Source organism: Rhinoderma darwinii, chromosome 4 (assembly GCF_050947455.1).
Source record: "Rhinoderma darwinii isolate aRhiDar2 chromosome 4, aRhiDar2.hap1, whole genome shotgun sequence".
Lineage (NCBI taxonomy): Eukaryota > Metazoa > Chordata > Amphibia > Anura > Rhinodermatidae > Rhinoderma > Rhinoderma darwinii.
The window spans coordinates 182,291,337-182,304,081 of NC_134690.1; the positions used below are offsets into that span (position 1 = coordinate 182,291,337).

The window sequence follows — 12,745 nt, forward strand, 5'->3', positions numbered from 1 at the left end:
TAAGTTCTGCTTGCAATAGTAATATTTTCTAGGACATTTTTGGTAGGAGAAAAATGTGGTCTTTTTTCACTCTAGTTTTTCTGACCGTAGCGAGGCAGTTAACAGCTATGCTATTGCATTGTGTGGACCTAATCCTAGTGGCAGTTGTGTATTCCAGCAGGTCACACTACTATTCTTAGGGGCAGTTGTTTTAGAATTGACAATAAACCTTGTTTATCTTACCTTCGTTTGGTGTGCAGTTGAATATTGGCTATTTCAGGTTTGGAAAAATATTCTTCTATTGAATTGCATACAGTTGCAAGAAAGTACGTGAACCCTTTGGAATTACCTGGATTCCGCATAGATTACTACTAAAATGTGGTGACCGTCTTGGAGTCATGCGTTCATGATGTATCCGTTAAACTGATACCATTATAGTCTATAGGTGACGGATGCCACTATTAGGCATCTGTCTGTTTTTGTCACCCAAAGTCTTTGATGGTATCAGTTTTAATGTATGCGTCATGAAAAGCTATTAAAAAGCACATGACCTATACTTTAAACGTATGCCATACAGTGGCATACGTCACCTACAGGCTCCTATGTTAACAAAAATAAAATAAATACCAACCCTTTTTTCCATTGTCAGGCTAATGAAGCCCTATGTACAAGTTTAGCGTATATGCCTTGAGCTTTTGTAACGTACACCCTAAACGTGCCGTGAAGAGGTTCTAACAAACAGTGTTCACGTATTTTATTGTGAACATCCACAGTGTCGGGAGAAAAAGTAAGTGAACTTCTGTGGTAATGACTTCTCCAAGAGCTAATTGACAAAAGTTGTTTTAATTAAAGAGATGATATTGGAAGTGTGGGTGTGCTTTGCCCATTGAACAAAAACACAATGCCTAGTTTCTAACAAATCTGTTCATCTCAAGAAAGATTGGTTAGTGTGAACCATACCTCAAAGCAAACCACTTAAAGGGAATGTGTCGCGAATGAAACCTTTTTTTTTTTTTTTTTAAGTTCCTTATTTCTATTATTTTTTAGGTTTTTTGCTGTATTTTTTTTTTTCTTCCACATGGTGGAAAGTATTAAAAATTTAATAATTATTTGACCTGTTTTCCTATGTTGGCCACCAGAGGGAGCACTTCCCAGAATTACAGCAAGGTGAATAAGGCAAAGCAACCTGACTCTCAGCTGCCGTAAATGTGGGAGGGAATCTCAGCCCCCCTCCTACAAGCCAGGAAAAGGTGTCTTCACATTGCTAAGCAGTATCCTGCTGTTAATTTGCGTGTGATTCTGCAGCTGGCAGAAGCTATAGGACACACCAAAAGGCTTCACACGCTTACTAAACAAAGGGAAAACCGCTCCTGATTTTCAGCCATTTTTTATTTAAACTCGCGATTTTGGCGGCATTTTTTACGGATGTTTTTGGAGCTTTTTTTCTATAGTCAATGAAAAACTGCTCCAAAAACGTCCCAAGAAGTGACATGCACTTCTTTTTGGCGGGCGTCTTTTTTCTTGCCCTTCTTGGAAAAGGCCTCGTAAAAAAACCAATTGAAACCAATAGGCAGATGTTTGGAGGCGTTCTGCTTCTGATTTTTCAGCCGTTTTTTGGGACGTTTACGTGAATGACTTTTTTTCAGTTCACAGGTTCACACGGCATGTATTTGACATGTTTTTTTAGCGCATTTACATGCCTCTCCACTTTATCCCTCCATCCTGCTGACAGTCTCCTCCATGATCACCACCCAATACTGCTGACATTCTCCTCCAGTGTCACCATACAATCCTGCGGACAGTATACTCCAGTATCACTGTCAGCAAGATTGTATGGTGACGCTGGAGGAAACGGTCAGCAGTATTAGGTGGTGATGCTGGAGGAGACTGTCGGCAAGATTGGATGGGGACGCATCGCCATACAATCTTGCTGACAGTCTCTTCCAGCATCACCACCCAATACTGCTGACAGTCTCCTCCAGCATCACCACCCAATACTGCTGACAGTCTCCTCCATCGTCCCCATACAATCTTGCTGACAGTCTCATCTGCAGTAGAGGAGACTGTCAGTCACACCACTCTGTGATAGGAATAACCATCTGCTGCTGACAGTCTCCTCCCTGACGTCCTGCTGACGGATACCTCACATCCTCACCCGATCACAGTCCCCACACCGTCCACACTGACAATACATCTCACACTCAGCACTGCTACAAACATACACACACACACACACACACACACACCCTCCGCTCTACTACATCTGACAAGCTTCGCTCCGCACACAGTCCACGCTGAGAATAAATCTAGCGACAGGGGGGTGCCCGCCGGGTGTCACGATAGTGGGGGTCTGTGAGAGAGAGGGACAGACAGAGACACACACCTTGCCTGCAGTGCAGCTGGTCTTCATAATGGCGCCTGCTATGTCCCTACAAACCGGCTTCTCTGCTGTGTGACTCTGACCTGCGTCTACACAGTACAGAGCCAGATAGCAGAAGCAAAGAACGGCTCACATTCATTGTGCCCTATGCCCTGTAGCTGCTGTATTCTATCTGTGTATGTGTCGTTAATCGACAAATATAGAGATGGAACTAAAAAATTGCAGCCCCCATAGAGAAGTAAAAGTATGAATACATTAACCCCTTAGCGCACCAGGACGCTCCGGTACGTCCTGCATTGAAGTGCTTTAAGGCACAGGGACGTACCGGTGCGTCCTGGCTAAAAACTGTCACCCTGTCAAAGGACAAGGTGACAGAACTGTGCCGTCAACTGTTTGACAGTTGATCGGCACAGTAAGACGGCAGGGGACCATTCACAGCGGTCTCCTGCCGGCGGTCAAAGCAGACTGACCAATCACAGCTCTATGACGTGGGTATGTGATGACGCTGGCTCAGAAGCTGAGCCAGCGTTATCACCGCCGGGAATCAGATGTCCGGCACCCCTCTGCAACGGCCAGGACCGGAGCTAGGCTCCGATCCGGCCGATTAACCCCTTCGATGCATCGATCAACGTGATCGATGCATCTAAGTGGCTTGTAGCCTGTCGGCAACCACGATGGTTGCCACGGGCGCGGGTGTCAGCTGTTTGTCACAGCTGACATCGTGCCCTAACGGCCAGGACCGGAGCAAGGCTCCTATCCGGCCGATTAACCCCTTAGATCGTACCCTATGGTTGCTAATAACCATCGGCACCCGCGAGTGTTCCGATGGTTGCTATGGCAACTATAGCCTAACAATCGCTTCCTAGTACGTTAGCCTATTAGGCCCCGCCGGGAGGCGAAGCCTAATAGGCTTGCTGTCAGTGAATAGCTGACAGCTCTAATACACTGCACTATGTAGGTAGTGCAGTGTATTAGAATAGCGATCAGGGCTTCAAGCCTTCAAGTTCCCTAGTCGGACACGAAAAAAAAGTTAAAACAAGTTAATAAAAATGTTGTAAAAAAGTAAAAAAAAATACTTTTCATGTTAAAAAACACTATAACAGCCTTTTTTTCTATAATAAGTCTTTTATTATAGGAAAAAACATAAAAAAAGTACACATGTGGTATCCCCGCATCCGTAACGACCCAAACTATAAAAATATCACGCTATTTTACCCGTACGGTGAACACCGTAAAAAAATTAAATAAAAAACTATTCCAGAATCGCTGTTTGTTAGTCACTACCCCTCGCAAAACAGAATAAAAAAAGGGATCTAAAAGTTGCATGTACCCCAAAATTATACCATTAAAAAACGCAGCCCGTCCCGCAAAAAAACAAGCCCTCCCACCGCTTTTTTGACAGAAAAATAAAAAAGTTATGTCTCTCAGAATATGGTGACACCAAAAATAAATTATTTGAAACAAAAGTGATTTTATCGTGCAGACGCTGCAAAACATAAGAAAAACTATATATATATGGTATCGCCGTAATCGTACCGACCCGCAGAATAACGTAAAATTGTCATTCATAGCGCATGGCAAACGCAGTAAAAAAATAAATAATAAAAAACATCAGAATTGCAGGTTTTTGGTCACCTGGCTTGCCAAAAAAATGAAATACAAAGCGATCAAAAAATCGCATGTACCCCAAAATGGTACCAATGAAATCTACAGATTGTCCCGCAACAAATAAGCCCTCGCACAGCTCCGGGGGAGAAAAAATAAAGACGTTTTGGCTCTTAGAATATGGCGATGCAAAATGTGCAGTGTCCAAAAGCGGATAAGATCGGGCGCCATTTATCAGTGTGACACCGGCCACACATCTGTGGATAATTATTTACCCCATTATTATACTCTCTTATTATGCCCTGATGTTCTCCGCACAGATTACATATGCCCCCACATTATAAACTGAAATACCAGCAAAACCCCAAACAAAACAACTAGCGAGCAAAATCCAAGCTCCAAAAGCCAAATGGCGCGCCCTGCAGCGTGCCCAAGCAGCAGTGTACGTCCACATATATGGCATCGCCATACCCGGGAGAACCCGCTTAACAGTTTGAGGTATTTGTCTTCAGTGGCATGAACTGGGCACAAAATATTTTGCACTAAAATGGCACATACCTGTGGAAATTTGCAATTTTCACTTTGCACCATCCACTGAGCATTCATTTCTAATAGAAAAAAAAACAAACCAGTGTGGTCAAAATGCTCACTACACCCGTTAATAAAATGCCTTCAGGGGTGCAGTTTCCAAAATGGGGGTCACAACTTGGGGGTTTGTTTTACTATTTGACCCCAGAGCCCTGCCGTTGTGGGCTAATGCTGCGAAAATCACCAAAATAGGTTTCACATTCGCCTTTCACTCCTAAGCCCTGTCATATATCCAGGCAAATGATAAATGCCTTGAGGGGTGTAGTTTACAAAAATGGGGTCACTTCTCATGGTTTTACACTCTACTCTGGTACCTAAGGGAGCTCTGCAAATGCGACATGGCGCCCCTACACCAGTCCAGCAAAATCTGTGCTCTAAAAGCCACATGGCACTCCTTCCATTTTGAGCTCTGCCATGTGCCCAAATAGCAGTTTAGGGCCACACATTGGGTATTGCCGTATTCGGAAGAAATTGGGTAACAAATTATGTGTTGTTTTTTTCTCCTATTACCCCTTGTGGAGAAAAAAATTGGGTGCAAAACGACATCTTTTTGGGAAAAATTTTGTTTTTTCATTTTCACTGCCGGATTCTAATACAATCTATGAAACACCTGTGGGATCAAAATGCTCAGTACACCCCTAGATGATTACCTTGAAGGGTAAAGTTTCAAAAATGGAGTCACTTCTCAGGGGTTTCTACTGTACGGGTACCTCAGGGGCTCTGCAAATGCGACATGGCGCCCAAAAAACAATCAACCAAAATCTACATGCCAAGTAGCACTCCTGCCATTCTGAGCCCTGCGGTGTATCCAAGCAGCAGTTTATAACCACATGGGGTATTGCCGTACTCGGGAGAAATTGCTTTACAATTATTGGGGCGGTTTTTCTCCTTTATTCCTTGTGAAAATGAAAACAATTCAACATTTTAGTGGAAAGAATGTAGATTTTCATTTTCACTGCATAATCCCAATAATTCAGCAAAAAATCCGTGGGGTCAAAATGCTCACTATACCGCTAGATAAATTCCACGAGGGGTATAGTTTCCCAAATGGGGTCACTTTTGCCGGGTTTGCACTATTTTGGCCCCTCAGTGGCTTTGCAAATGTGACATGGGGCCGCAAACCATTCCAGCAAAACTTGAGCTCCAAAAGTCAAATGGCGCTCCGTCCTTTCTAACTTCCGCCATGTGTCCAAACAGCAGTTTATTACCACATATGGGGTATTGCTGTGCTCAGAAGAGTTTGCTTTACAAATATTGGGGTGTTTTTTCTCCTTTATTTGTTGTAAAAGTGAAAAAATCTGAGCTAAAACTACATTTTATTAGAAAAAATGTAGATTTTCAATTTCACAGCATAATTCCCATAGATTCAGCAAAAACCGTGTAGGGTCAAAATGCTAACTATACCCCTAGAAAAATTCCTTGAGGAGTGTAGTTTCCAAAATGGGGTCACTTTTGGGGAGTTTCCACTGTTATGATCCCTCCAGGGCTTTGCAAACACGACATGGCACCGAAAACCATTCCAGCAAAATCTGCGCTTCAAAATCCAAATGGCCCTCGTTCCCTTCTGAGCCCTGCCGTGGGTCCAAACAGCAGTTTATTACCACATATGGGGTATTGCCGTAATCGGGAGACATTGCTTTACAAATGTTGGGGTGCTTTTTCTCCTTTATTCCTTGTAAAATCTAAAACATCGTATGTTTTTCCAGAAAAAAAGTAGATTTTCATTTTCACAGATCAGTTCCAATAAATTTAGCAAAAAACCTGTGGGCTAAAAATGCTAACTATACCCCTAGAAAAATTCCTTGAGGGGTGTAGTTTCCAAGATGGGGTCACTTTTGGGGGGTTTCCACTGTTTTGGCACCACAAGACCTCTTCAAACCTGACATGGTGCCTAAAATATATTCTAATAAAATAGAGGCCCCAAAATCCACTAGGTGCTCCTTGGCTTCTGAGGCCGGTGTTTCGGTCCTTTACCGCACTAGGACCACATGTGGGATATTTCTAAAAATTGCAGAATCTGGGCAATAAATATTGAGTTGCATTTCTCTAGTAAAATTCTGTGTTACAGAAAAAACTGTATTACAAATGAATTTCGTAAAAAAAAAATAGAAATTTGTAAATTTCACCTCTACTTTGCTTTATTTCTTGTGAAATGCCTAAAGGGTTCAAATAATTTCTGAATGCTGTTTTGAATACTTTGAGGTGTGCAGTTTTTAAAATGGGGTGTTTTATAGGGAGTTTCTAATATATAAGGCCCTCAAAGCCACTTCAGAACTGAACTGGTTCCTGAAAAAATAGCCTTTTGAAATTTTCTTGAAAATATGAGAAATTGCTGCTAAAGTTCTAAGCCTTGTAACGTCCTAGAAAAATAAAAGCACTTTCAAAAAACGATACAAACATAAAGTAGACATATAGGAAATGTTAACTAGTAACTATTTTTTGTGGTATAACTATCTATTTTACAAGCAGATACATTACAATTTAGAAAAATGCAGATTTTTGCAAATTTTCTCTACATTTTGGTGTTTTTTACAAATAAATATTGAATTTAACGACAATTTTTTCAGTATCATAAAGTACAACATGTCACGAGAAAACAATCTCAGAATCGCTTGGATAGGCAAAAGCATTCTGGAGTTATTACCACATAAAGTAACACATATCAGATGTGCAAAAATCGGCTGTGTCCACAAGGCTAAAATAGGCTTAGACCTTAAGGGGTTAAAAAGTAGAAAGTGACAACACAAATAAATAAATTTTTTGTTTACATTATATTAAAAGCAATATAATAAAAAAAATCATGACACCTTCCCTTTAAGAAGACCTTCAAATACGTGTTGTAGATATGCATGAAGCAGGAAAAGTCTACAAAAGCATTGGTTAAGGTCTAGGTGTACATCAAACCCCAAGTTGTCTAAACTTCAGGACTACAGAAAACATTACACCGCCCAGAGTGAAAAGAACAAGTAAACTCCCATTTGGCAAGTATAGCCAAATTAGCATATTTAAAAAAATGCTTGTAACTTAATAATAAAAGTTTTTGAAAGAAAATCACAAGTTATCAACATCATAATGCCTATTAGATTAGTTAGGAGATAGAGAATTAATAAACTGGTGACAGATCCTCTAACCCTATTGAGATGACCTACAGAAAACGGTAATTGCTAATAAAAAGGGGTCTACAGGTTATTACGCATTATCACGTATATGATAATAGTCATAGGGAGGTAAGGAGCGTGCACACAGGCTGAGCGCGCTCCATACGCTGCTGGTGTCAGTCCCGGGTGTCAGCTGTAAAACACAGCTAACGGCCTGGGATGGCGTTCCTGGCCGGTTAACCCCTCAAATGATGCGGTCAATTGCTACCACAGCATCTGAAGCGTTGAAAAGAGGGGGACGCCTGACAGCTCATTGGTACCCGCACACCACGATCGGGGTGTGCCGGTGGTTGTCATGGCAGCCCAGGGACCTAATGAAGGCCCCCAGGTCTGCCTTTTTTCTGCCTCTGTTAAGCCTGGTCTCTGGCAGGGCTTAACAGAAGCCTATGAAAATTACAATATACCGCTATACATTAGAACTCCAGTATCTTGTACCAACGATCTAACGATTGCTGGTTCAAGTTCCCTAATAATAGTTTAATAAAGTTCTAAGTAGTGAAAAAAAATTAAGTTAAAAAAAAAACCTTTTCCCATTCTTCTTCTAAAATAATGTAAAAAATAAACAAAATTTGTATCACTGTGTCCGTAAAAGTCTGAACTATTACTATATGCCATTATTTAACATGCATGATTAACGCCGTAAAAAACTAATTTAAACAGCCAAAATCGCTGTTTTTTGGTCACCTTAGCGCGCAAAAAAAAAATGAACCAATAGTGATCAAAACGTTGTACGTACCAAAAAATTGTGCCACAAAAAAGTAAGCCCTGACACTGCTCAATCCACTGAAAAATTAAAAGTTATCTCTCTCAGAATGTGGTGAAACAAAACAGTCCATGTAATTCGAAAGGGTCCACTTAATTTTTCTTGCTGCACGTGGAACCCTTGAAACATAAATGAAGGACATCGCAACTTCTTCTAAACTTAATTTTTATAAGAATTGTACTCATTTTAAAGTCACACTGAAAAAAAGGTGAAAGGACTAGTTCTCTCGTGGGGGAGGGGTCCCATTTGCATGAATCTGTGTGTGTGTGTGTGTGTGTGTGTGTGTGTGCGTGTGTGTGCGTGTGTGTGTATGTATATGTATATGTATATGTATATATATATATATATATATATATATATATAATCCCTGCAAATGTGTGTTATATTGTGAAACCACATGATCTGTCATACCATGGGGTATTCAAGAATGGTACCTCTTTAACCATACACATTAGCTAGGTGTCACATGTAATAAGAAGATGGGGTCAGGGGATCGTCTAGCAGCAGCATATCTCCTGTGGAAACAAATGATTGAGCATGTCGAAATCCAACATTTCTTTGCCTGTTTTTCCTGATGTCGGGGGTCAGTTTGGAGACCCCGTCCATGTTAGATCATTGGCTGTTTGCCACACGTTCTTTTGTCTGGTCACACATATAGGCACAGGAGTTAGACTCTACAACATTTTTAATGAAGACCATTCAGAAAGTTGCTTAATTTTGCATTTGGTAAGCAAATGCACAATAAAAAAAAATTCAGTTCAAAGGTGTCCGTAGTCTTTACTCCTAATCCTGCATTCCCCAGCACTATTACAGTGTAACAGTTTTGCAAGCCATAACACAATTTCTGTAATCTATTTTGTTTATATCCACAGGTTTTGCCAAGAAGCATTGGAAAATTAAAGAAGCTGAACAACTTCAACGCTGATAGGAATAAATTAATGTCCCTGCCAAAAGAGGTGAGAAGAATTTTATGAATTCTGATAATGGGTACCTGTCACTGGGGCAAGTACTGCTTATATTAGGATAGCTATCACTGAATATAGTTGGTGTATCCACTTAATAATAAACTTATCACTGAATGAATTGTGGGATAGAAAATAAAAGGTAACTTTTAATAGGTAGGTGTCAAAATAATAGTGGATAATAAAGCTGACTGCTATTCAGTCAATGAAAGCCTCACCCACCACTAAATCCCAAAATATTGGCTATATGATAGGAGGATCAATTCCTTAGGTACAGTCTAGTGCCAATCTCGCCCTGGGATGCTAATAGAACACTACCATCGGATTGGCTAATGCACTAGATGGATACACTGTCTAAATTGTATGCACAATGTTGCAATTGATTAAGCATTTATTCTCTACGCATGTCCATGTCCCTGTTAGTGAGCGAGATCATCGGGAGATATCAAATACACAGATAGAACATTAGAGCAGTTAAAACTACCAATCTAGAGCCCAGATGGTGGACTCTAGCTGCTCGATGTGAAGTCGCACACGGCGGCCAGTACCCCAGCTATTTAAATATAAAGCCACACCCTCTCGCACACATCCAAACGCCGCGTCATCAGGTCTCTGATAGGCCTAATGAGCAAGTGTGTGTGATGACGAAGCGGCCGGGAGCATGTGCTCGTTGCTATAGCAGCGAAGACCCTGCCTGCTCAACACATTGAACCAAAACAAGCAGGAGCGATGTTAAAGGCTACGTCCGGTATTAAGCAGATACCCCTTCATGGTAGTGGTCTGAGGTGAATATAGCTCCAGAGGTATGATCTACCCCCATCACAACTCCCCGCCGACCAAATCTACCCGTGATAGCCGCAAAAAATGTCACCACAAATTATCATCATCTGTCATGGTGACATTTTCAGTGGACACATATACAAAGCCCAACATTATGCGTTATACCTTTATGCATTATTGGCTAAAAAAAGTGATTGCTTAATACTAAATACAGGACAATTCAACAATGTTGCTAGGATCCCAACCCAGATTCTTCCAGTACAACTGGGAGGAAGTGGGGTGGAGGGGGGGGGGGGGGCGGGACCCAGGACCCACTGGAGAAGTGTAGAATAAGATATAAAAGTGTAGAAGTTTATACCACCCTACACAAAAAAGGGAGCAAACAAAATGGAGTCATTAAGTCCCAATGATTTTATACATTTGAGCCTAAATTGGGCTTTCCGCAACAAATAGTTATCCAAATTGCCACCTCTAGGTGATGGGCGGATCTATTCTATGCCTTGAAATTTAAGGCAACTTGGATCTCCTCCATGACATTGCCAGACAAGTCTAGCTAAGAGACTATTTTCCTCCCTTAGGATGTTCCCTATGTGGTCTAAGACCCGTCGCCTAAATTGGCGAATTGTCTTACCCACATAGTCACTTGTCCCCTTAACTAAGTATACTACCCCAGATGTCTCACAATTGGCAAAGTCCCAGTTCAAATATTGCTTTCACATGGTGACACTCTTGAAGGTTTTCACCGAACAGATATATTAGCATGCCTGACAGGACCCGTAACGATCAGTACCCTTAATTTTAGTACAACCAAACCACATAGTGTTGCTACTCTGGTGTGCCAAATGGCTCCTAATAAGGCGGTCCCTATTTTGGCCTATACGGTATGTCCGTCTGCCTCGATGTGACTACTTCATTCATGTCTGGGTCCAATCTCGATATTCCCCCAATAAGATTATAACACATCCATCACACGTTTAGATTCACAGTCAAAGGTTTTTGGTGATTGTATAGCAATCACAGTTTTAAACACTGGGTGCCACTATTATTTTAACGCATACCTAATTAAGTTACCTTTTATTTTATATTCCACAATTCATTCGGTGATCGATTAGGATAGATTTAAAATGGTGCAGTATTAATGGGGTTGTCCAGGATTAGAATAGAATAGCTGCTTTCTTCCAGAAACAGTGCCACACCTGTCTACAGGTTGTGTGTAGTATTGCAGCTCCACTTCATTCACTTCGATGAAGCTAATCTGCATACCATACACAACCTGTGGACAGGTGTGGCACTGTGTCTGGAAGAAAGCAGCCACGTTTTTATAATTACAAATAGCCCCTTTAAAGCCAAATTTAATTTTCCTTCTCTCCAGAAGTGCCATTCAGTGTCCGAAAACACTTTTAAACCAACTTCTCCTAAGATGTAAGGGCTGCAGTGAAGCGTGTCCTGCGAATTTTCTTCCTGTTGTCAATCCACAACACTGCTTTTAGTCTGGCCATTTTCTTCAGTGACTCGGACACCTGATCCATATGTTTGTGTTGAGAATATGTGAGCTCAGTAAATGCGTCATTGTTAAATTGTAATGGGAGAATTGCTGGCTAAATACAGAGAATCCACGGAGATTGTGAATTAAGACCATTCTTTTTGAAGTTGGTTAAAACAAGCAGTTTTCACTTGAATATCTTTGTGTTGGGTTCAGATCCTGTATGGGCCAAAGCCAGAAGTGGATCCAAATGGAAGGAAAAACTTTTTATACTTTTTCACTCTCTTTTATATGCACTTATATGTTTGGCTCCAAAAACTGCATGTGTGATTCCATCCTAAGGCTAAGATGACACGTAGCGTAACTGCTGCGGATTTCAGTTCTATGTGAGCCATGTACAGCCTAACAGGGTGCGCCGATCACAGCCAAAATGCAGGGTATTCAACTGTGCACTTCTGCACATTCATTTCAGCACCCGGCGCCCCACCGATCCAAACTTCTTATGTCTCTGACATATCAAATGTTTGCTGAAAGTTCAGTCACTCCTTGTGTTTTTATTCTTTTCTCATTAATCATACCTTTTGACATGCATTGGCAAAACCCCATCAACCGTTACTTTAAAGCTATTTGACACTTCTAGCAAAGAAAGGGCATCATTTGTCTGCTCACACAGGTTTTCCCTTCTACTGTATGCCTATAAGCAGGTCAATCTAGTTTCATAAGAGGGGCAATTTTTCCATGATATTGTGTATTTATCATTTTTCTTCTGTATATTCCTTTAAGCCTCTCATTGTTGGATTTGTAGAAGTGAATTTTCAACATTAAAATGCTAAAGACCATACAGACTTCTACATCCATTTATATGACCAGTGTCCAGTTAACTCACCATAAGGCAAAGCAAGTCAAAGTGGTATTCCTAGTTGATCAAAAAAGTGGCCAAGGTAGGGGAATGCAATTAAAAAAAAGAGGCATTACTTACCCAGCAGTTCCCCTAGCGTTCCAGCTTCTCTGGTCATTCCTGCCGTTGTTTGTTGGCATGGCTGCAGC

The 12,745-nt window shown here is 41.2% G+C and overlaps 1 protein-coding gene across 1 annotated transcript in view; it reads left to right on the plus strand.

Annotated features, from left to right (window-relative positions):
* The window catches only part of LRRC1 (leucine rich repeat containing 1), a 172,842-nt gene that overhangs the window by 134,995 nt on the left and 25,102 nt on the right, over positions 1 to 12,745 (plus strand). The window contains exon 10 of the mRNA XM_075861959.1: positions 9,346 to 9,429. Coding sequence (XP_075718074.1) covers positions 9,346 to 9,429 — 84 coding nt within the window. The remainder of the gene's footprint in view (positions 1 to 9,345; positions 9,430 to 12,745) is intronic.